Raw genomic sequence first — 24,302 nt, forward strand, 5'->3', positions numbered from 1 at the left:
GCTCAGTCATGGAGGGTTGGATATATAGCTTACGGCTAAATCTGCAAGACACGTTTTTCAGATCATGACTTTGATGTACTGTGTGTTCTGACCCTAAAGCTGCATAAAGGGAACTCGGGCACACCACCTGTACTCTGACCTGCTTTTCTCAGAGGGATAGTTTCCAAGGACACACAAAACAAGCACAGAGTATAGAAATAAATGCAAAATGTCACTTGAACAACTCAGTAGAACCACTATGAGGTCCTCTAAAGCTTTCCTTGCATTTTATTACTGCACTCTCCCATGCTCTATGCCAAAAATCTCACTAAGAAGGAACAAACTTTGACAATTGTATATCAGTGATGGTCCATAACTAAGTACTGTCTTTTTTCTATTCAAGGAGTAGATAGAAGCCAACGTATTGATGTTCATACTATAGACCCCTAAGAGAGGAGGACCTAGATAGGGAGTTTGATTAATAGGATTAAAATCCGACATCGAAACATGATATTGCGGTCTTCCACTAGCCAGTCAGTCAGCAATAGTTAACAAACATTTATTAAGCACTCGGTGTGCCAAACACTGTACTACTAAATACTGGGGATATAAAGAAAGGCAAAAACATGATACTAACCTTCTTCAAAGTAGCTTCTATTCTATTCTCTTCCACAATATGTAAATGACTACATATATACACTAGCTGTGAGTGTGTGGGTGTGTGTATAAAGGGAGAAGCTTCCTGAATATAGTGGGATCTGAGTGGAAGTCAAGTCTTCATGGAAGTCAAGAAGGAGATAACAGGTAGGAGAACCTTCCTGTCTTAGGGTATAACCAATGAAAAGACAGAATTGGAAAATGGCCAGTGATTTTGGATTCTAGATTATGTCATAAAATATGAGAAGGCTAGAAAATCAGGAAGGATATAAAGAGTGAAGTGCTTTCAAAGCTAAGCAAAGGATTTCACATTTGATCCTGGGGACAATAAGGCACCACTGCAGTTTCTTGAGTAGGAGAATAACATAGTTAGATCTGTGCTTAGGAAAATCATAGTGGCAGCTGAGTGGGAGATGGAGTGGAATAGGGAGAGATTTGAGGCAGGGGGACCAACCATGAAGATTACAGCACCACCTCAGGTGAGAGATGAAGACTTATATGAGGAAGGTAACTGTGAGTGGTGAGAAGGGAATGTAGAGGAAAGATATTGTAAAGGTAAAACTGACAAATCTTGGCAACAATTTAATGTGGGATGGTTGCTATTGAGGAATCGAGGATGACACCAAGGTTGCAAACCAGGATCATAGGGAAGATGTTGGTGGCCTTGATATTAATAGGGATGCTTGAGAGAGAGACAGAGAGAGAGAGACAGAGAGAGAGAGACAGAGAGAGACAGAGACAGAGAGAGACAGAGACACAGAGAGACAGAGACAGAGACAGAGACAGACAGAGACAGAGTCAGAGGGACACAGAGAGAGAGAGAGACAGAGAGAGAGAGAGACAGAGAGAGAGAGAGAGAGAGAGAGAGAGAGAGAGAGAGAGAGAGAGAGAGAGAGAGAGAGAGAGAGAGAGGGAGAATGTGTGTGTGTATGTACACACTTGTGGAAGATAATGAGTTGTGTTTTTTATGTGATGAATTTAAAATATTTAAAAGGCATCTGGTAATTTGAGTCTAGAGCTAAGGATGGTGTTTAGGGCTGGATATGCCAGTCTAAGAACCATCTATATATAATAATTTCAAACTCATGGAGGCTGTTAAATTCATTGTGAGATAGCATTGAAGAAGACAAGAATACCCTGGACAGATCTTTGAAGAATAGCAACCATTAGATGGTACAACCTGGATAAAGATCCAGTAAAGGAAACTGAAGAGGAACATTAAAAAAGCAGATGGGTGACTGAGTGGATAGAGAGCCAGGCTGTTGAAATCTAGTCTCAGAAACTTCCAGTCCTGTGACCTGGGGCAAGCCACTAAGCTCCTTACTTCTCTTTTGTCTGGGAACTGACATTTAGTATCAATTCTAAGACAGAAGCTAAGAATTAAACAAACAAACAAACAAACAAAAACAGATAAAAGAAGATAGGAGATAGGAGTGTCTTTTAAGTCCTAGAGGAGAGAGTATCTAGGAAAAAAAAAGTGATCAACAGTGTCAAAAGCTACACTTAGAGAGCTGTGAAGAGAGCCATCTACCCCACAGCAACTGGGAAAAGGAGAAAAAAGTGGGTTGGAGCAAACTGTGTTAGAGGAGAGTGATATAGATGAGGGCAACTTGCTCCACAAGCATTTCAGATCATAAGATCTGGGTCCTTGTTTCCATGTGCCCATTTACTCAATGACTAACAGAAATTCTGAGAAAAAAATCCACTTTCCCATGAAACTTCCCTTCCAGATTCCTGCCTATCCATAGGCACCATAATGTAATTTGCCATTTCTTTAATTATATATTTCTAGGAACCTGAATTTTTATTTCAACAGAAAAGCCAAAGATTAATCAGAATGAATATAAATGTAAATTTAGGCAGAGAACCATTGCCTAAATGTTAGGAATTTTCCAACTGGGGGGGGAGGGCTCAGAATAATTGTGATTGTACTTATAGCTTTTCATTTAGAGTAAATTCAGAGGAGAGAATTGCATGTATATTAGGGTTCATTTTATTTTTGTTAGGTTTTTAACAAAATGTTCCAATTAGATTCTGGTACTTCCTCTTTCTTTTCACTATATTCAGAGAAGATAATAAATTTGAAACCTGCTTTATTGATAGTTTCATACATCAAAATGTGAAGGAAATGACAAGAAGAATTTCTATTCTTATCTTGATTCTGGCCAGAAAGAATGATCTGGTTGCTAAAGTAGAAATGATAGGAACTTTGGGGAAGCCTATCATCCTAGAGTTCATGAAAGGGAAGGAGAGGAAAATTGGACATAAAAGATCACAACAAATAGACTTGGGAAGAACATATTTCAAGGAGTTCAGGAAAAGTATTCAATGGGCTAATATTTTGCATGACTAGTTGACTCAACTAGTTGACTCAATCATAGGGTGAAATTCTTAAAGGCATAAGCATTGGGCTGTCAAAAGAGCTTTGGGTGGATACACAAGGAACTAACTCATAGACAGATTCAAATTTTAATAAGATATTGCAATCTAAGTGGATCAGGGGATAGAGAGCCAGGCCTAGAGACAGGAGGTCCTGGGTTCAAATGTGGCCTCAGACACTTCCCAGCTGTGTGACCCTGGGCAAGTCACTTAACCCCATTGCCTAGCCCTTACCACTCTTCTGCCTTGGAGCCAATACATAGTATTGACTCCAAGATGGAAGGTAAGGGTTTTAAAGAAATAAGAATATATGAAGAGAAGACGATGTGCTTTGAACTTGGGAAGACTTCATGCTTGAGTTAGCTCCATAGTCTTGAAGACAAGAATTTTGATAGGGTGAGATGAAAATTAAATATCTTCCAGACACTGACTATAATTTGAATGTTTCCTCATCATTTTTGGAGACTCATTATGAAAAACAAATTGGGAAGTACAAATTGCTAAACCATGTCAAGCACGGTATCAAGTGAAGCTTTAATTGAATTTAAAGTGATAAGATTCCAGTCCTAGTCTAACTACAGTTAGTTACTATATGATCTTGAGTCAGTAACTTGGGTAACTTCCTTCTTGGATGACAGATTCTAGCTCTATAAAATGAAGGAGGTTGGAGATGATTTTTGATGCCTCTTACAATCTTAAGTTTTATAATCTTATGACCCAAATAGAAAACACTGATCAAAAATACTAAATTTGTTAGGCCTAGTTATTAATTCATGGACTTTGAAATAGATCTCATTTCCCATATTTACTAGGTTGTCAAATCTAAAACATACATGTTTTTTAAGGTACATACTTTTTTTATTTGAGCAATAAGTGAATTTTAAAACTATGTGGTGTCTAAAATTAAGCATTATTTCAAAAAGAAAACCAGCACATGGGTAGAGATGGCACATCTGGTAGTTAGCAGAGATATACAGTTTGTTTCCAGGGAATGATGAGCCAAAGAACATTCAAAGCTGGCCAACTGAAAACTTTTTGTTCTGTCACATTGACACCTGGTAAAATGATTGGTTTCATCAAACTGAAAACATAACCAAAAAAAAAAAAGTCCAACATTGAAATTGAGTAGTGAAAAAGAAAGAAAAAAGAAAAAGAAAAATTATTTTACTTGTATAATGGATATTGTTTTGCTTGCCTTTTAAATGGGTTTGGGAAGGACTGGCAAGAAGAGAGAATTTGGAATTCACAATATAAAGATGTAATGTACCAAGTACCTTATAAAAACAGAAGACATCTGGTAGAATTGGATTTTCAAATGCTCAGGGGCATAGAATAGACTGTATATAATTCACTTAAGCCTGGGATTTTATATTAAGAAACAATCAGGTTGTTTAGTCAGAAGAGAGAACTGAAGTACCAAGACTTATCAAAAGACTCTTAAAACTGGCATACAATGTGGTAGACCTGAGATTTGAACCCATGTTTTCTAACTCAAGATCTAGTTTTCTTTCCAACGTAACACACCAATCATTTAGCCTATTTCTCGCACTTTACAGAGTTGGAAACTGAGACCCAGGAAGGGAAGGATGGAGCCAGGATTCAAAATCAGGCTTCTAAAGCCATTTCCACTATACTTATACTATCTGCTTTTATAAGTTAAATGGTTCTTTGAAAATAATGATTGCTTGATAAAAATTTCTTGAATTGAAACATTCTTTCCTTTTTACTTCCAATGAAATCTAAATGTCTTTAGCAAAAAGATAGGAATGCAAAGAGGTAACTGTATACCTGCATAATGGGGATTTTTACCCATAATTCTAGAATTATGGTAATTACATAGTGTTAAAGCTGAGCCAAATGTGGAAAGGTCAACAGCTGTTCAGAGAAAAGGTTTCATTTGTGCAGATATCTGCAACTGTTAGTTATCCTCCCATTGTTATTTAACAAGCATCAATAAATCAGCTCATTCCTTTGCTGTTATTGACTGAGTGTGTTTGGTGGAGGAGAAGCTACAATATGATGAGGAAAATAAAATAGCAACCAACCATTTATAGAGTATTTTAAGGTTTACAAAGTTCTTACAAACATTATTTAATTTTATTGGATTCTTGGTTATACTTGTGACAGGGTGCATACAATAGTTTTTGAGTTAATAAAGTAGAATGGATTGGGGGGTAGAGTGGACTGATTAATTAGTGGTTTAGTCTCTGTATCTCTGTTTTTATCTCTGGGTCTCTGAATCTCCGTTTTTATCTCTGCATCTCTGACTCTGTCTTATTCTGCATAAGTTTTTGGTCCCTTCCTAATGATATTATATTTGTGACAAAACTTAATTTTCTTCTGTTAGTTCATTTTGATTTTTGAATTTATGTATGATTGTGTGTGTGAGAGAGAGAGAGAGAGAGAGAGAGACAGAGACAGAGAGAGACAGAGAAAGAGACAGAGAGAGAGAGAGGGTTAGTTGGAATCTAAATTTTTAAGTAAGCTTGGAATGTGATCTGGCATAGGTTATTATAGAATACTAGGACCAAAGATTTATACTGAGAAGGTACCATAGAGGCTATTATAGAGTCTACTCTCCTCCCAATTTTATAGGAAAAAATTGACATGGAGAAAGGTTAAATGACTTGATCCATATTGACACGGACTAGAAAGTGTCCTTTATGAACCCATGTCTTCTTCTGGACTTTGCACTACCCAGTACCACCTATTCTCAACTGGTCCTTCAAGCTTTGGTTTTGGGTTCTAGAGTCCTCTGAGGAAGTAGTGTCAGAAGTTAGGAAGTAATGAAGAGAGACCCTTGGCAGATATGGATTTCTGATTGGCAAAGTTCTGAGTCTCTAATATACAACAGGTTTAAAATCTAAATGTGAGCATGTGTTGATGGGAGGATAGGATTGAGACGTTTGTCATACAGGTAGATTGTTATAATAATTTGTAGTCAAACAGCTGTTTGCCTCCACTTTATAAGGTACATGATGCATGTATCTTTATAAAACTGACTTGATTTATTCTCACAGAAAATTATCAGTGTTATGTAGTGTTACTATGTAGTGTTACTACAAAAATGGCAAGACACATACTTGCTTGCACATGTACAAAAAAGAGATGAGTGCCATTGTGTAGGGAGAATTGATTATTAAATTTTCAATGTGGCAATTTATATATAAGAAAAATCAATAAATGCTATAAATCAGGACTTCATTTATTGTTTCTTTGATTGTCTAGACTTAAGGAAGTGATAGAGAAAACGTTAATAATGTAGATTAAAATAAAGTGTATCCCATATATATTCTGAGAACTGGTTGTCAAACATTTACCACTATACCACTGGGTACCATTCATTCTTAGGTTGCAAACTCCCAAATGTGAGGTCTTGCACACTGCACTATTAGTAAAATTTGTGAATGCTGAATGTAGGAAAAAGTTGCTAAAGATACTAAGAAAATGTACATAAAGAAACAAAGAAAGGAAAACAGTGAGGAATAGTGGAAAGGGTCCTAGAATCCAAGCCAGGAATCTTGGATTGAAATTTGAGATATTCTACTTATATTTTGTGACCTTGGGGAAATACTTTCTCTGGTCCATGTATTTATTCTAAACCTACAAAATAAAGGGGTTGGACTAAATGATTTCTAACATCCCTTCTAATTGAGTTGTCTATGGTTCTATGAGTAATATTCCTAACATGTATTCTCTATAGGCATCCTCCCTACTTTTGGGGAAAAGCTACTGAACTTGAATTAGGAGACTCTAATTCAAATTCTGGTTCTGATACTATCTAGCTCCATATCCTTGGATGAATCATTTTACTTCCTTGACACCCAGTATCCTTGTCTGGAAAATAAGAAGGCTGAATCCCCCACCTCACAGTCTGGAGGAGCAATCTGTCAATCTCAAAACACTATTATCTCACAAGGGTTTCACAGGGTTGCTCTGGAAAAAAAAAAGATCTCTATTTATTATTAGGTACTACTCCGTGTAAGTCTTATTTTGCTAAGAAGACTAGTTTGGAATGAATAAATAAATGACTTTGTTCAAGGGGTCCTTAAGTTCAGAGGCTGTTTGTGCTTCTTTTTGTATGCTCATTGCTTAGTCCAGTGCCTGATATATAGTAAATATTTAATAGATATTTTTGATTGATCTAAGAGATGGAAGATAATGCCAAATGTAGCACTCTACTACTATGACTACTACAACTACTACTAGGACTAGGACAAGACTAGGATTACTATTAACAATAGCTGACATTTAAATAATATTTTGTTGTTTGCAGATTATTACTTCGCTAATAGGGCAACTAGGTAGCACAGTATATGGAGAACTACCCTTGGAGTCAGGAAGGCTCCAAAATCTGATCTCAGACTCTTATTAGCTGGATGACTTTATCTCTTAACCTTGTTTGCCTCAGTTTCCTCATCTGAGAAATGAGCTGGAATAGAAAATGGTAAACCGTTCCAATGTTTTTGCAAAGAAAACCCCGAATGGGGTCATGAAGGATTGGTCACAAGTGAACAATACAATACAATACATACATTATCTCATTTGATCCTCATAACAAACTTTTGAAGGAGGTGCTATTATTACCCCCTTTTTATACATAAGGAAACTGAGCCTGATAGAGGTTAAATGGCTTATCCAGTCACACACCTAAGAATCTGAAGGGGGAGTCAAACCCACACCTTAATTCCAAAGCTTACAATGAATTAAACAAAAAGTATTCGACATATTTGTTGTCAAGATGAAGTCTGTGCTTGATTAAGGAATACAGAACAGCGAGGATGCTGATTCATGAACGTACAAGAAGTCTGGATGATTTGGGGATGAATGGAAAACATTTAGTTTAAACATTAGAGAAAATTGAAAGTGCGAAGTTATGGGATTTTAAGCTTCCTAAAACCAATACCAAACTAGTGCCTCCTTGAAATCCTAGGGACTACTACTAGGATTTTTTGAGAAGTAAATTAAACTGTACATGATTCAGAGATCTGGTCAAGATGACCATTTAGAGGTCCAGTGTCTCACTGTGTTTAGAATTCTTAGATGTGACTGTTATGGAAGATGACCAAGTGAATTTAAGAAAGCTTATTTATATCATTAAGAATATATAAAATTAAATAAAATGAGCCAAAATGATTCTTACTTTGAAATAAGGTTAAGGAAGATTGTAGTCACATGATCCTGGATTATTTTGATCCCAGGTCCCAGTAATGGGGAAAACACACACACACACACACACATGAATTTGGTGAGAAATTCTTAAAACTTCATTTGCTAAAACTGGGCTCAAATATTTCATTTGGAAGAAATGGGAACAGAATGTACAGTCACCCAGACTTGACCAGGTGGTTTGCTAAAATGTTTGAAAAAAAGTATAACCTTGCAGAATGAATGTCTTGAATGATTTGGCTATGATTATTATTTTTTACAAATGACTCATGACAGTGTTTGCCTCTCCTCTCTCTACTTCTCACTTTTCTCTCACAGCAAAGATTCTTGTGGGTTTCTTTCTTTTTTTCCCCTCTCTTTGGGACTGTCCCAAATTTTCTAACACTGGAAGATTGTTCCTAATGAAAATAAAAAAAAATTTCTGCCAGAGTTGGTTCCTCTACTGCTGTCAGGAAGAAAACTTCTTCAAGAATCCCATCATTCTGGTTTTTGGATACCTGGCCTTGTCTTAAGAAACAGATTATTGGAAGGATGGGGATGAGCTAGGATTGGAAAGCTAAACCTATAATAGTGTTCTTCTTTTACATGTCCTCATCAAGTTTCCTTTTCAAAAAGAGTTAAAAGGAAAAGAAGAAAATAGGATATAGGAAAACACACAGTAATCATAACCATGAATGTAATAGGATGAGCTCACCCTAAAGATGGAAGTGAATAGCAGAATGAATTAGAAGCTAGAATCCAACAAAATGTTGCTTACAAGAGACACGCTTGAAACAGAAAGACACATATAGAATTAAAATAGGGACTGGAGCAGAATCAATTATGTTTCAGCAGAGGAAAAAAGGCAAAGGTAGCAATTATAATCTCAGATGAAGAAAAAACAAAAACAGATCTAGTTTGAAGAGATAATTAGTGGTGAAACTACATTTTGACAAAAGGTACTATGGATAATAAAATAATAGAAAAATGTTTGCAGGAAGTTATTTTTTTTTTCTGATAAAGGGCTCTTTTCTCAAATATATGGGGAACTGAATCATAAAAGTGAGAACCATTCCCCGACTGATAAATGTTCAAAGGATATGAACAGGCAGTTTTCAGAAGAATCAAGCTATCTATAGGAAAAAAAATACTATAAACATTAATTAGAGAAAGGCAAATCAAAACGATTCTTAAGGATTGCTTCATATCAATCAGAAATGGCAAATAATGAAAGATATGAGGGAAAATAGATACACTAATTAACTGTTGGTGGAGTTGTGAACTGGATAAAATTTTGGAACAATGCCTAAAATATTATAATACTGTACATACCTTTTGATCCAGCAATACTTATTCTAGGTCTGCACCCTAAAAAGATCAAAGAAAAAGGGAAAGATTATACATATATATATATATGTATATATATATATATAGACACAAATATTTATAGCAACTCTTTTGGGGGGCTGTGGCAAAAATATGGAAATCAAAAGAACGCCCACCAATTGTTGAATGGCTAAATACTTTGTGGTACATGATTATGATGGAAAACTATTATGTTAAAAGAAATGACAAGAAGGATACTTTCAGAAAAAAATGGGAAGACTCACATGAACTGATGCAAAATAAAGTAAGCAGAACTAAGAGATCACTGTATATAACAGCAATATTGTAATGATTTTCAACTATGAAAGACTTAACAAATCTAATCAATATAATGTTCCAACACTGTGTGTGTGTGTGTGTGTGTGTGTGTGTGTGTGTGTGTGTGTGTGAAATTCTTGCCTTCTGTCTTAGGATCAATATTATGAAATGGTTCCAGAGCAAAAGAGTGGTAAGGATTAAGCAATGGGGATTATGTGATTTGCCCAGGGCCACATAGCTGGGAAATGTCTGAATCCAGATCTGAATTCAAGTCTGGCTGCCTCCAGTCCCTCTGGCAATCTTTCTAATACTCCTTTCATAGAGAGGCAGATCTGGATTTAATTATAATTTTGATATGTATTTGCTGGGCATCTGGAGTAAGTTAATTCACATTTCAAAACCTCACTTTATTTCTCCAGAGAGGAAGGGTATAGTTGTCCCACTCACCTATAAAGGTCTTTCTCAAGAAAGTATTTGGTAAAACTGCGAAGGGCTTTTAGATATGTAAGCATGTAAAACAGTTTTTCCTGGCTCGGGCTACAGCTTTCACAGAAAGAGCAACATGTAAGAATATTATGGATTACAGGTCACTGTATAAATGCTAAAGTCCTTGCTATATAATTATGGTAACTTCATCTCTACTGTAAAAAAATAAATAAATAGAATTCCCCTTTGTTTCTCCAACCTCAAAAACCATGGAATTAAGCGGAAGTTTAAAGTAAAAGGGGTTTAGCATGAATGGGGGGGGGGGTGTATGTATGCTACTGTCTTGCATATAGGACATGAAAGCTAATCTGCTTCATTTGTTTTTAGGGGGTCTTGGCTATGGACCTCAGTGCAAGTCCATTGGAAAAGGCAGCTGCAACAATCTAGTGGTCACCAGCAGCCCCATGATGGTTCAACGGCTGGGACCCATATCACCTCCTGCAAGCCAGGTCTCTACAGCATGCAACCAGATCAGTCCTAGCTTACAGAGAGCAATGAATGCAACCAACATGAATATACCTCCTTCAGATACCAGGTCTTGAGTTATTTATTTGTTTTTCTTTCTCTACAGTATAATGACGTTCCCCAGGAGTGTTTTCCCTCCATTTCCCCTACTACACACAAAGTTACATGCATGTAGTCATGCTATTTCAATCACTAAAAGTATGACATGAATGTAGAATTTATATTTGATTCATTAAAATATTGGTTGGGAGGAAGAGTTTTAAAATGGGGAAGCATATAAGAGCTAAATATTACTGGATCAAAGAAGGATAAGGACCTCAGGAATCATCCAGTCACACTTATAACTGGGTAGGATTCCACATAAAAATCTCTAGCAAGTAACCATCCAACATCTACTTCAAAATGGTTAGTGATGGGAATTGTAATATTAGTAGGGCTAAATAAAGCACAGGGAGGATTTTTAAGGTGCCTAGTAGGCATTACAATTGTTTGTAATCTTGTCAAGTCCCTGATAAGGATGACATAAATGCATGAATAATAATGTGATCAACAGAAATCTGAGATCAAAATGCCTACCTTCCTTGCTAATCCATTGTATAAGGTGCCTGAAAATCATATATATGTGTATATATATGCATATATATGATTGCAAAAATAATATGCAATTAAATAAAATAATACTTTTGTAGATTTATTTGCAACATTCCCTAGGATTAAGCCCAAAACATAGTAAATGTTTAATAAATGTTTATAACTTTGCCATTTATTCATTCATTCAACATTAATTTTTTCAGCATTCATAATTTTTTTGAGCTCTAGTTTCAAGAATTAAGTGGGAGAAACAAAAGACAAAAAGAAAAGGAACTAGTCCCTGCCTTCCAAGAACTTAAAACCTAGCTGAGGAGATAAACTATATGAGTGCAAGGCAATAATTATAGCTATATCAACATCTCACATTTATACAACATCTAAAAGCTTACAAAGTGCTTTTCCCACAGAACTACCTTAGGACTGTGGTTCAAGTATTAAGATCATCATTTAATATGAGTAAATGTCCAGTGAATAATACTGGAAATAAGTTCCATTTTTTTCTTTCTACTGGGAGATCCATCAAGCAGGTTGGATAATGGATAATGAAAGGAAGGGGTAGCCATCTTCCTTGGTCAAGTCATTTTAAAGTTTGGAGGCTCAGTTAAAGTTGGAGGCTCCTATGTGATAAACTTTATTCATTTCAATAATTGGAATACATTATTTCTTCTTTCAGGGTCTACCATTTGTAAAAAAAAATGGTTTCTTTTTCTTTTTTTCTATTCTTTCTGAAAATATTATGTATTACTTTGTTTTAAGAGTGGCTATGAAATCATAGAATTCTAGGAAGGTTAGGTTTTTTTTTTTAAAAGAGCAAAAGAAAAAGGCCATTTTAATTTTTTTATTTTTTACAAACTAGAAGCTTGTTTTTTTTTAACTTAAGATATTTCATGATAGGAAGCAGCCTGTCATTTCCCCATTGATGATTATGCCTCAAGAGATTCCTCCAACTTCCTGAGAACTGCATGCAAAATTAGTTGAGCTCATGGGGTATGTGTCATCAGGAGCCCTTCATATTCCTGTCCATGCCATGTCCAGGTATAAGCCTTGAAGGCAGAGTCTTCATAATCAATTGAACAGCATGACGGAAGGCATAGAAAATTTATGCCATATAACTCTAGTAGCACCTTTTCCCTGAATTGGCCAAGAATGAATCATTATCATCTTGGTTTCAGACATATTTAATTTCTTAGGATGACTTCTGTTTTTGAAAGGAAGTACTTTAAAGGTGCATGTGTGTGTGTGTGTGTGTGTGTGTGTGTGTGTGTGTGTGTGTGTGTGTGTGATACTCTTTATGGGAGAAATCTAGGTTGTTTTCCTTAAAGTAAGAATCTTTTACAGTGAGAACAAAGAAGTCCAAGCTGGGATGGGAATAGGGGGAGGGGTGTGGCTCTTAAAAGATGTGAAACTTAAATTTAAGCTATAGGAAGACTTATTTGTGCTGCATAAAATGAAGGTACATGTTTCCATCAAGCATATTGAGGATGGAGAGGTAGTTAGTTTAAATTGAAGGTATTTTGGTTTCTAGGGAGAAGTAGAAGATGGAAGGGAAAAATGTTACTTCCATGGTTTACCCACCACAGGGTACCTTGCAAAAATGAATGAAGAATCAAACAAACCAACTAATAAAAATGAGGGGGGTTGATGTGACTGTCTTGTGCAAATCCCAAACTTCTACTGGTTATGCAAAAATCATTCCTTGTTTTACTCAGTGAGACTGCTTGGGAAGACAAACATCATAGGGGATAGAACATAGATATTTTATATTACAGGAGGATCTAAAAGTCTTTTTATGTTATTAGTACTTAAAGTGTCACTAAGACTTTGGAGACACATCACATAGTCTCATAAGTATGTTTGTAACTTTTGCTTAAAAATGGCAAATGAAGTATCACTTATTCCTCAAGTTACCTTATTCACAAAGGTAAACAATTTCCCTAACTGAGAAGCCCAAGATGCTAACAAGATGCCATCTTCCATAATTTAAGACAATTATTGATCAGATGAAAGAAGAATAAAAATGATTTAGTATTTATATGGAGCTTGCCTTTTAAAAATTTATTTCTTCTAATACTAATGTAGATTTTATTATTTTGAGTATCCTCTGAATTATATAAGGTATAATAATTCTTTTGATACTCATTTTACAAATGATGATGAACAATGACTGGTAAAGCATCTTCCTTCCTTCCTTCTTTATTCCTTTCTTTCTTCCTTCCTTCCTTCCCTCCCTTCTTCCCTCTCTTTCCTTCTTTTCTCTTTCCTCCACTCTATCTCTTATTCCTTCTCTTTCTCTCATTCTCTTTTTTCTGTCTTTATCCCCTCTCTTTCTTTCTTTCTCTTTTCCTTCTTTTTCTTTTATCTTCCCACTTTTATTTTTTTCACATTTGTTTTTATATTGTGAATTCCAGGTTCTCTCTTCCCCTCCAGGTCTTTCCATAATAATCAAGAAACCAAGGAATTATAAATGTGAATTCATTTTTATTTTTTAATGTTCATTTCTTTAATTTTGAATGAAATTTTCATAGCATTTAGTTTTGCAAAATTTTTTCCTTTATATGAATCCTGTGAACCTGGCTCTGCTGGTTAAGAGATATGGGATCTTGAGGGAGTCACTCTCCATTTCTAAGCTTTGCTTTCTCATCTGTAAAATGAAAATAATGAATTAGAAGATCTGTAAGACTCCTCAAACCCCAGTTTTCTCATCCATAAAATGAAGGGATTGGATGAGATGAACTCCATGACCCCTTACCAGGATCCATTCTGACTAGAGCAAATATCATTATTAACACTTTTCTGATGAAAACTCACTCAAGGTCATATAGCGACTGAGAGTTTTGGATTTGAGGTTTTCTGAGGCTAAATCTAGTGCTCTTTCTTCTACACCATGGTTAAAAATCCTGGCCAAGGTTACATAGCTAGTGACAGAGACAAGGCAGCAGCTAATAAATGCTAGAAGGAACTGCCATAGTTACCTTTTTTCTTGGCTAGCAGAGGAGCAAGACTTCTCCAGTGACAATTATGGTTTGCTTGGAGTATATCCAATAGACAGATTATGGAATGCCCTATACATTTATGGGCTTTAGGAAATCTTGGTTTCCTTGTCTGTACAATGTGAGGGCAGGAATTGGAGTGGGTTGGGTTGAAATATCCCTAAGGATACTTTTTCAGCTCTTCCATATTATGAAACCATTCACTGTCAAGAAGTCCAGGCAATTCTAGTCTTAGAAGTTGCATAGTTCAGAATTCCCTAGTTTCCTGAACCAGGACTCCCAGTGCAGTTAAAGGCTAGACCAAACATCCCATAAAGGTTATGAGCAACCAGCTTAGACCCCCAAAGACTAGCTCCTGTGAGCTCAGAGGATCTGTGGGAAAAGCATTGGCGAGCTATCCTCTTTGGCATAGCACTTGACTGAGTTCCTCTAGTCACCAAAATTCTCTCCTGTCTTAAAGCTCAAACACACATGTGTCATGCCCTGACAAGTGATTGTTACCTCATTAACCACAATGGCATTTCAACCACAGGCTCTGTGCTTTCCTATCCATTCTATTGTATTTGAACCATATCTGCTTTCCTTTTACGTAGACAGATCTCCAAATTGGCCATCTACCAGAAATAACACCTTTAGGATCAGAGAACAAGTAGAGTATTATCAACCTATTGAAAGAAATGAAGCTCTGAATACTTTGCAACCTCTCTCGGAGCCATCGCTTGGCCAATAAGACTGATGATTATATATATATATATATACATATATATATATATATATATATATAATGTTCCATATTGAAAACTGGAGGGAAAGCCTCTGTGGGTTATACAGAGTAATATAAAATATGGACTCCAAATATGCAAGTTCTTTGAGGAAAGGGGCTCTTTCATTTTTGCCTTTGTATAGCTAGTGCATAGCACAGTGTCTGACATAGAATTGATGCCTATTAATACTTGTCAAGTACATGTCAATTTGATTTAAATCTGATCTTGAAGAGGTTATAATCTGATTTAACTAAACAAAACAGAGGATCATAGCAATCAAAGTTTGAAGGACATTAGAGATTATCTGGTCCAACTGCCTCATTTTCCAGATGAACAAATTGAAGTTCTAGGAAAGCAACTAACTTGCCCAAGTCCACATAAGGTGGCAAGTTGCATATGCAACTGATAAATTAAGTGGTATTATTAAAGGGTTCATGAAAGGTAGCCCTATTTGGAAAGAGTGGGTGGACCTTAAATCAAGAGGTTTAGGTATATAATCTGAGTCTAGCACAAACTACCTGTGTAAGGTAGTTTCAGGCTACTCACTTATGCTCTATCAGCTTCAGCAATTTCATTTATAAAATGTGGATTATAATACCTCTACTATCCACCTCACAGAGTAATTCTAAGGGAAGTGCTTGAAAAAGCTATAAGAGTATATAAATAAACAGGAGTTGTATTTATTTAAGCTTAAAAATGACAAGAGGCCATAAATATCATGGGAATTCATGTAAACTGAATCCCTGAAGGCTTTTGCGTTTAGAATAGCCTTCACAAAGAGTGAATCTAGAAAAATTTTTAGGGTTCTACGTCTTGGAGCTAGAATGGATATTAAAGATGATCAAGTCTAGAACTTATTTATGACAAAGATTTAGATAAAGAGAAGAGAGAAAAGAAGTTCAATCTGGCCTTTATAATAAGTATCATTTTTACTAGCCATTAGAAACATAGAGAATAAAGAGTTTTCTTTTTGTTTCTGCAAGAATAATATAGTTGCTTTAACCTTGGGGAAAATTCATTACAAAAATATTAGAAAAACAAAATTGATCAATAACCAAGCATTTATTAAGTGCCTCTCATGTGCCAGACACTATTTTTTTTAAACTCAGTTTGCTCTCATAGCATGTAGAATATGTGGATGATCAAGTATACTAGAAAAGTAATAAAAAAGAGGAAGGGAATAAATACTTATTAAACACCCACTATGTGCCAGGCACTATGCTAAGTTATTTATGAGGAGTTCATCTCTGTGTGGCAACATGGTATAGTAGACAGAGTGCTGGAGTCCAGAAATCAGGAGACTCAATTCAAATCCAGCCTCTGAAACTAGTTGTAAAATGGGTATAATATATGCAGGATCTATCTCCCAAGGTTTTGTGAGGAAAGCAGTTCGTTAGTCTCACAGCATTATAGAAATGTGAGTTATTATTCTATAATCAGGGTTAGTCCTAGCCATAAATTGGCCATAATCTGATGCATACAAAATAAATTCTTTATCTTTGGAGAGAATGAACCAAATAGCTACTGAGAACTCTTCCTGACCTCAAACCTAGAACAACTTTAAGTTTCTAATAAGCAAAGCAAGCGAAAAGGAATAAAATTCTTTTAAAACGTAATTCTTACTTCTAAAAAAGGAATATACCAATATTACTGAATCTAGGATGTATATCCTCCACCTAATAAGGATCACTGGGCTTGATCTTTATAACCCTGATTCTATATTTTCTAAAGGACTTGCAACCTATTGATTAGGAATCAGGACCTATCACTACTTACTTAAGATGGCATTGTCAGTGAACCAGAGGCACTACTGCTCCACTCCATGTCTTGGAAGAAGCCTGGGAGACCAATGGAACCCAGAAAACTCTCAACAATAAGATTAAGGGACTTATCTGGAATGCATGGTGGGAGTCACAATGATGACCAATCCACAGAAATATGAAAAATGATTGAATTAGGCATCAAAATTCAGTCCAATTATACCTCTACAAGACCTTCACTCTCTCTTTGGGTGTGATCTGATTGAATTTCAGAAATATGAGGGTGTGTAGGAACAAGCCAAATTATGTCAAGGTCAGTTAGTTGCACTCTAACCATTAACGTCATTGGCAAACATTACTTCATCCACTGGGAAAAGCTCATTGATCCCTTTTTGATCACCTTATGTGGAGAACCTGGAAACTGACATGTTTTCCTTATACATGCCTTAATATTTGCATACAGAAAATGGTGTCCTTGGATTCACTTTGTAGGGAAAAAAAGAGAGAAATTGGCACCCTGGATGATACTTTCTACTCCTTATCCCATTTCTTTTGTAATGGTTTGCTCTTTTCTAGCAGAAATAATGATGCTCTTTGGTCTGAGAAGCCTCATGAGGATTTAGGCAATTTTGATTTAAGACTGATTTTTTAAGGTTCAATAAAAATTGATAACGATTCCCACATGTCCACATACATCTCAATAGATTGCCAGTACAAATACAGATGAATGCAACCCAATTTTCTAGACCCATCTTGTGTTGATATAGTGGGGTAAAAAGAGGCATATAAATTTTTATGTTATGATAACCTTGCCATTTCCAACACATTTGTTTCCATAATTACTTTTGCATATATGTGTAGGAAACAGCTTAATCATAGAACAGGATGAAATTTTTAAGTGGCTAAAGCAAGAACAAAAACCATTTGTGTTGGACTCCTAAATGTCAGAGCTAAGAGGGGCTGTGGTGATCATCAACTTAAGTTTAGCAAGTTATAATATATAAGGTCCAAACAAATCATAAAATATGGAATTGGGTTGGATTTTTTATCTCATCATAAGTTATGAGATGTCAAATTCTTTCTAGGATGAGATTTTTCAAAGTTAATAATAGAATGATAATAAAATGACACATTTATAAAGCACTTTAAGGTTTCAAAAGTGTTTTATAGATGTTATTTAATCCATTCACTAACTCCTTTAAAGTGGGTAGTAAACATTTTAATTCCCATTTGACAGATTAAGGGATTTAGATTCACGGAAGTCAAGTGACAGGCACACAGTAATTAAAAGGTTGAGATAAGATTTGAACTCAGTTTTGCTTCTCATTCCAATGCTACATTCCAAAGATATGAGATAGATCTGTATTCATAATTGGCTGAAGTATTATCAGTGGCTGAAATTGTTTTTTAAATGTTTATATGATGCCTGAAGATACAACAGACAAAAATTTCTGGGAGTCATGAAATAGTCCTCTCAGTCCTCTATGCAAGTCATTCTCATAACTTTGATTTGGCTTCAAAGGAGTAGTGCCTTTGAATCTATCCATCCATTCAATAGCTACTTATTAGGCACTTTTTATGTGCAAATCTCTATTATTGGACAGTGGACCAAAAAGAAAAATAATTTAGACATAGCTGCTACCTCTTGGATTTTATAGTTCAAATGTGAAGATACCTATAGCACTCATTGCTGATATTATTGATGGCAATATGTAGTTACTTCCTATTTGACTCCATCCTACTTTCTACCTTATCACCTAAAACTCAAATTCTTCAATACTTCATTTTAGCTTAATCGATTTACACATTGAACCTCCAACCCTCTTTGTTCTTACAGTGAATAAATATCAGTGTTTGAGGGGACCTTACATGTCAATTCTTACCTATTAGCTTAGTGAGAATCCCTTTTCTAACATGCTTGATGGATGGTTAACCATCTAATGTTTGAACACTTCTAATGATGGGAAACCAAATATTTCATAGAGCAACCAAACCATTCCATTTTTTGAATAGTGCTGATTGTAAATAGCCTTTCCCTCATAAGTGAATTCTTCCTCCCTATAAACTTCTACCCATTATTCCTTTTGTTTTTCTATTTCATTGTGTTGGGTCTTGGAATCCAATATGTCAACATTTTTCTTCTCTCCATCCAAATACTCCTCCTCCTTCAGTCCTACAACTTAAATCTCATTTCCTTGATAAAACCTTCCCTGATTATCTCTATATAAACTAACATCTATCTCCATATCCACAATCATATGTCACCTTCTAGACATTTCTTACTTCTATGGTTGTCTTGAAATATTAAAATTCTTCATTTCTTTAAAGTATTCAGAAGGGATAGAAGGGGGTGGTGGGGTGATGGTGGTATTCTCTATAACAGATAGTACAATAACTAATGCATACTGCATACTGGTTGGGTTGATTTGGTATGTAAGGTATGAATAAAAATTGTTTATAATTCTCAAGAGTAATATCCCTTAAAATATTGTTTTTTTTCTTTTCTTTTCCTTCTTCCTTCTATCCTGAATGCTGCAAAACTCAAAGACAATCTAAGATCTACTTATTAGTCATTTCTGAGCTTCAAAAAATTTTATAACAATAGACTTTTGTCATCCTTGTGAGCACCAACCTTTATATTTCTTCACAATAAATGTCAGTGATAAAGAAGAAAAGGGTTTAAGTTTAATTATAGCCCTGAACTGGGGCTATTAATTTCAGTACATGATAAAGAGAAAGACATAGATGCTTATAGATATTCTTTTAATTCTTTGGAAATCAAGAACCTGCTAAAACATTTGTCTTTTTCTTCTCTTGGCCATTCTAGGTCCCTCATGTCACGGGAGTCTTTGGCATCCACAACTTTGAGCCTATCAGAAAGTCAGTCAGCGTTGAGTGTGAAGCAAGAATGGTCCCATGGCTACAGGGCTCTTCCTTCCCTTCATTCCAACTCAGGCTCTCAGAATGGCAGTGATCTAGGAGACTTACTTAGCATCCCACCTGGGACATCTATGTCCAACAATAGTGTCTCCAATTCATTACCATCTTATCTCTTCGGCATGGAAAACAGCCACTCTCCTTATCCTAGCCCCAGACATTCTTCAACCAGGTCTCACTCAGCCCGTTCTAAGAAGAGAGCCCTTTCCCTTTCCCCTTTGTCTGATGGCATTGGCATTGACTTCAACACAATCATCCGGACTTCCCCAACATCCTTAGTTGCCTATATTAATGGTTCCCGGGCATCACCTGCCAATATCTCCCCACAACCAGAGGTCTATGGGCATTTTCTAGGAGTTAGGGGTAGCTGTATTCCCCAGTCATGTTCTATTCCAAGCACTCAACGAAGTCTTCTGGTGACAAGTGGCAGTCTCACCATCCCTGCCTACAATGAGAATGGGGTGGTAGAGTACCAGCGCATGCAACAGCTGGAGCAGAACAGCTTACAGTCAGCAATTATGAACAACATGGTGGTACAGCAAGGCCTGCCTGTTTCAGAGGGACAATCAGCTGGTTTATTAAAAAGTGAACGCTTGGATGACTTTCCAGGTAGTGCCATTGATATTCCTCCTCCCCCTCCACCTCCTCCTTTGCCAGCACCACCACCACCACAAGGGCCCCCACCACCTTACCATGCCCATCCGCACCTTCACCAGCCTGAGCTCATTCACCATCCCCACCCACTTGCTTTGCCACCTTCTGCCCAAGGTCCCCATCAAGAAGAGGATGGAGAATTAGATGATTTTAATGGAAAACACTGCTGTCGCTGGATTGATTGCAGTGCAACATATGATCAGCAAGAGGAGCTTGTACGGCACATAGAGAAAGTTCACATAGACCAGAGGAAAGGAGAGGACTTTACATGTTTTTGGGCTGGTTGCCCTAGAAGATACAAGCCATTCAATGCCCGATACAAACTGTTGATCCACATGAGAGTCCACTCAGGAGAGAAGCCAAACAAGTGTACGGTGAGTCTTTTTAAAAATAATTTTTCCCTTATTACATGTAAAATTTTTTAACATTCATTCTTTTTAGGTTTTGGATTCCAAATTCTCTCCCTTCTTATTATATTCCCTCTCTTCCTGCCTTTACCCCCCTTCCTGAGATGGCAAACAATCTGATATTGATTTAACATGTGTAATCATATAAAACACTTTTCCATATTAATCATTTTGTAGAAGAGTTCTCAAATGAAAAAAAAATAAAGAGAATGAAATATAATATGTTTGGATCCACATTCAGACTCCATCAATTCTTTATGAGACGACAGATGGCTTTTTTCATCATGTGTCTCTAGGGTTATCTTGGATTACTGTATTACTGAGAATAACTAGGCTATTTACAGTTGTTCAAGAAGCACTGCTGTCATTGTATATAATATTCTGCTTCTGCTTATTTCACTTTGCATCAGTTTATGTAAGTCTTTTCAGATTTTTCTAAAATCATCCTGCTTGTCATTTCTTATACCAGAATAGTATTTCATAACTAGAATATGCCACAATTTGTTGAGCCATTCCCTAATTGGTGGACAACCTCTCGATGTCCAATTTTTGACTTCCAAAAAAGAACTGCAATAATTTTTTTTGTATAAATAGGTCCTTTCCCTTTTTTATCTATTTGGGATATAGACCTAGAAATGGTATTGATATATTAAAGGGTATACAGTTTTAGAGTTCTTTGAACATAATTCCAAATTGTTCTTCAGAATAATGGTTGGATCAGATTGCAACTGTACCAATCATGTATTAGTGCCCCAATTTTCCCACTTCCCCTCCATCGTTTATAATTTTCTTTTTCCGTCATATTATTCAGTCTGATAGGTGTGAGGTGGTACTTTAGAGTTGTTTAATTTGCATTTCTCTAATCAAGAGTGATTTAGAGCATTTTTTCACATTGCTATAGATGACTTTGATTTCATCATCTGAAAACTGCCTATTTATATATCCTTTGACCACTTATCAATTAGAGAATGACCTTTCTTTTCACATGTTGGACTTAGTTCTCTATTTGAGAAATTAGTTCTTTATCAAAGATACTTGCTGCAAAAATTTTTCCCCAGACTTCTGCTCCTAAATTGTAGACTATTCTCTGCTCCTTTAATTTGATTTTGCTATCACTCTTTATATTTAGATCATGTACCCTTCATTCTTCATGTTGGTGTATGGTCTAATCCCAGTCTCTGCCATATAGTTTCCCAATTTTCCCAACATTTTTTATCAAACAGTGAGTTCTTGTCCCCAAAGGTTGGATTATGGTGAGTCTTAAGAGCCCAAACCTGAATGTGTTAAGGCCAAGCCTATTTTTATGTGCCATTAAATGTATTCCTTTGTTGTCTTTTCTATTCCACAATCAATAACTTTTATTTCTGCCTTTAAGAAAATACCTTACTTTCTGCTTAGAATCAATATGACTCTAAGACAGGAGAGCAGTAAGGGTGAGACAATGGAAACTTAAGTTACTTGCCCAGGATCACACAGATGGGAAGGGTCAGAGGCCAGATTTGAACCAAGGACATTTTGTCTCCAATTCTGGCTTTCTATCCACCGAACTGCCTAGCTGCCCCACATGTATGCTTTTAAAAAAATGTCAAAATTGTTTTCCAATATACTTTTTAGGTGAATCCTGCTTTCTAGGAGAGAAAAAAAATGTAGGGAAACTCATTCAGAAAGTTAATAATTTTAATGTATTTATGTCATTTTCCCTGATATTCACCACATTTCTATTGAAAAAAGGCACACACATATGTATATACATATGTGTGTGTGCAATATTTCTCTTTTCTCTGGGAAATAGGTTGCAATATTTCTGAATTCAATAGCATTTCAATGTTATTTTTATCTACATTATCCTAGTCACTGTGTATGTTATTTGCTTGGTCTCACTTTCTTCACTTTGAATCAGTTCATAAAAGTCTTTCTGTGCTTTTTAAAATTCCTTATATCATTTCTTATGGAACAATAATATCCTATTATCTGATTTGTTCAACAATTCCCCAGTTGGTGAATACTTGTTTTGATTCTAGGTTTTATTTTTTTTTTTGTTGTTGTTGTTGTCATACAGAGCTCTGCTACCTTTGATATATTTTGACATATGATGTACCAAAATTTATTTTTGTCATTGGTCTTCAGAGGCCAATGTATTAATAATACATGTACACTCATATATGGACCGCACGCATGCACAAAAATATCTTGATGGAACCACCTGAGAACTAGATGTGTTTGTGTGTATATGTATGTATGAGTGTGTGTTCTAAGCATTGGCATATAGATATAGAGAGATACTTCCTGGGTGTTATCACATACACACATTCAGTGGGATATCAAAGCTTAATTTTGTAGAAGGTCCAATATATAATTTTCCTAACCATAGCTTGTAGGTATGGCTAGATCATCTTCACATATGCATGTTGGGGGAAAAGTAAAGATGACCATTTAAGAAACTAAAAGATGAGGAGGGGAGAAGTATCTAATTATCATATAAAATATTTCCTGATCATTCTTAAGATGTCAGTGTTTAGCCAAGAAACAAATCTTTAGTTTGCCAAAGCTTCCTGGATCTGTTGATATTTTGACACTAACCTAATGGAGTGAGTGCACTATGGTTATGGGGAAGCACTTCACTGTCCTTTCTCCAAACCAATGGGATAAGGCTCGACTAGATACAAATGTAGGGTTTTTCACCTATTTATGGATATAAATGGTCTGAGTAACATATACACACAAAAAATCAGCAACCAAATTTTAGACTTTTTCTAAGCCTTTTCCCTTCTATTCCTCACAGGATGTAAAAAAAAAAATAACTGGGATTGGGGTGGGAGTAAGTTTTCTGTTTGGAAAAGAAATCATCATTTAGCTTTGCTAGGAAAAATTATGCTTCATATGCCTAAATAGGCTTCCATGCCATTTTTTTAAGATGGGCAGATGAGTTATAATGATTTATATATAGTTAAAATGTGCAGGACTTAAAGTGAGCAGGCTTGTATGGGCAAAAACCTCATTTACTCTAGTAAGGGCATTTGAGGAAGAAGTGTAAGAAGAAGCTGAGAAAGATATACTCCCTTAGTGTTGGAGGAAGAAAAATTTGGATGCTGAATTTTTTTCCTCTCTTACTTTCACATTGTTAGCCCTAAAAATATATCTTCTTTGAGTCTAAATAGCTATTTTAAAATAACACCTAGCAGATATTCTGAGAATAGATAAAGAACAGAGAAACAACATGATATAAGGGGGAAAGGACTAGAAGTATATCCAGAGATGTTTGTGTTCAGTTGTATTCAACTCTTTGTGACTAAAATTTTTGTGGAGGCAATGATATGGAAGTAGTTTTCCATTTCCTTCACCAGTGGATTAAGGCAAACTAAGTTAAGTGACTTGCCTGGGGTCATATAGCTAGTAAGTGTCTGAGGCCAAATCTGAACTCAAGTTTGAATTCCTGATTCC

At 35.9% G+C, this 24,302-nt stretch overlaps 1 protein-coding gene across 1 annotated transcript in view; it reads left to right on the top strand.

The window, feature by feature from the left end:
• GLIS3 (GLIS family zinc finger 3) overlaps positions 1-24,302 on the top strand; it is a 601,540-nt gene that overhangs the window by 169,046 nt on the left and 408,192 nt on the right. The window contains exons 3-4 of the mRNA XM_056805458.1: positions 10,621-10,828; positions 19,691-20,828. Coding sequence (XP_056661436.1) covers positions 10,621-10,828; positions 19,691-20,828 — 1,346 coding nt within the window. The remainder of the gene's footprint in view (positions 1-10,620; positions 10,829-19,690; positions 20,829-24,302) is intronic.

Source organism: Monodelphis domestica, chromosome 7 (genome assembly GCF_027887165.1).
Source record: "Monodelphis domestica isolate mMonDom1 chromosome 7, mMonDom1.pri, whole genome shotgun sequence".
In the NCBI taxonomy this organism is placed as follows: Eukaryota; Metazoa; Chordata; class Mammalia; order Didelphimorphia; family Didelphidae; genus Monodelphis; species Monodelphis domestica.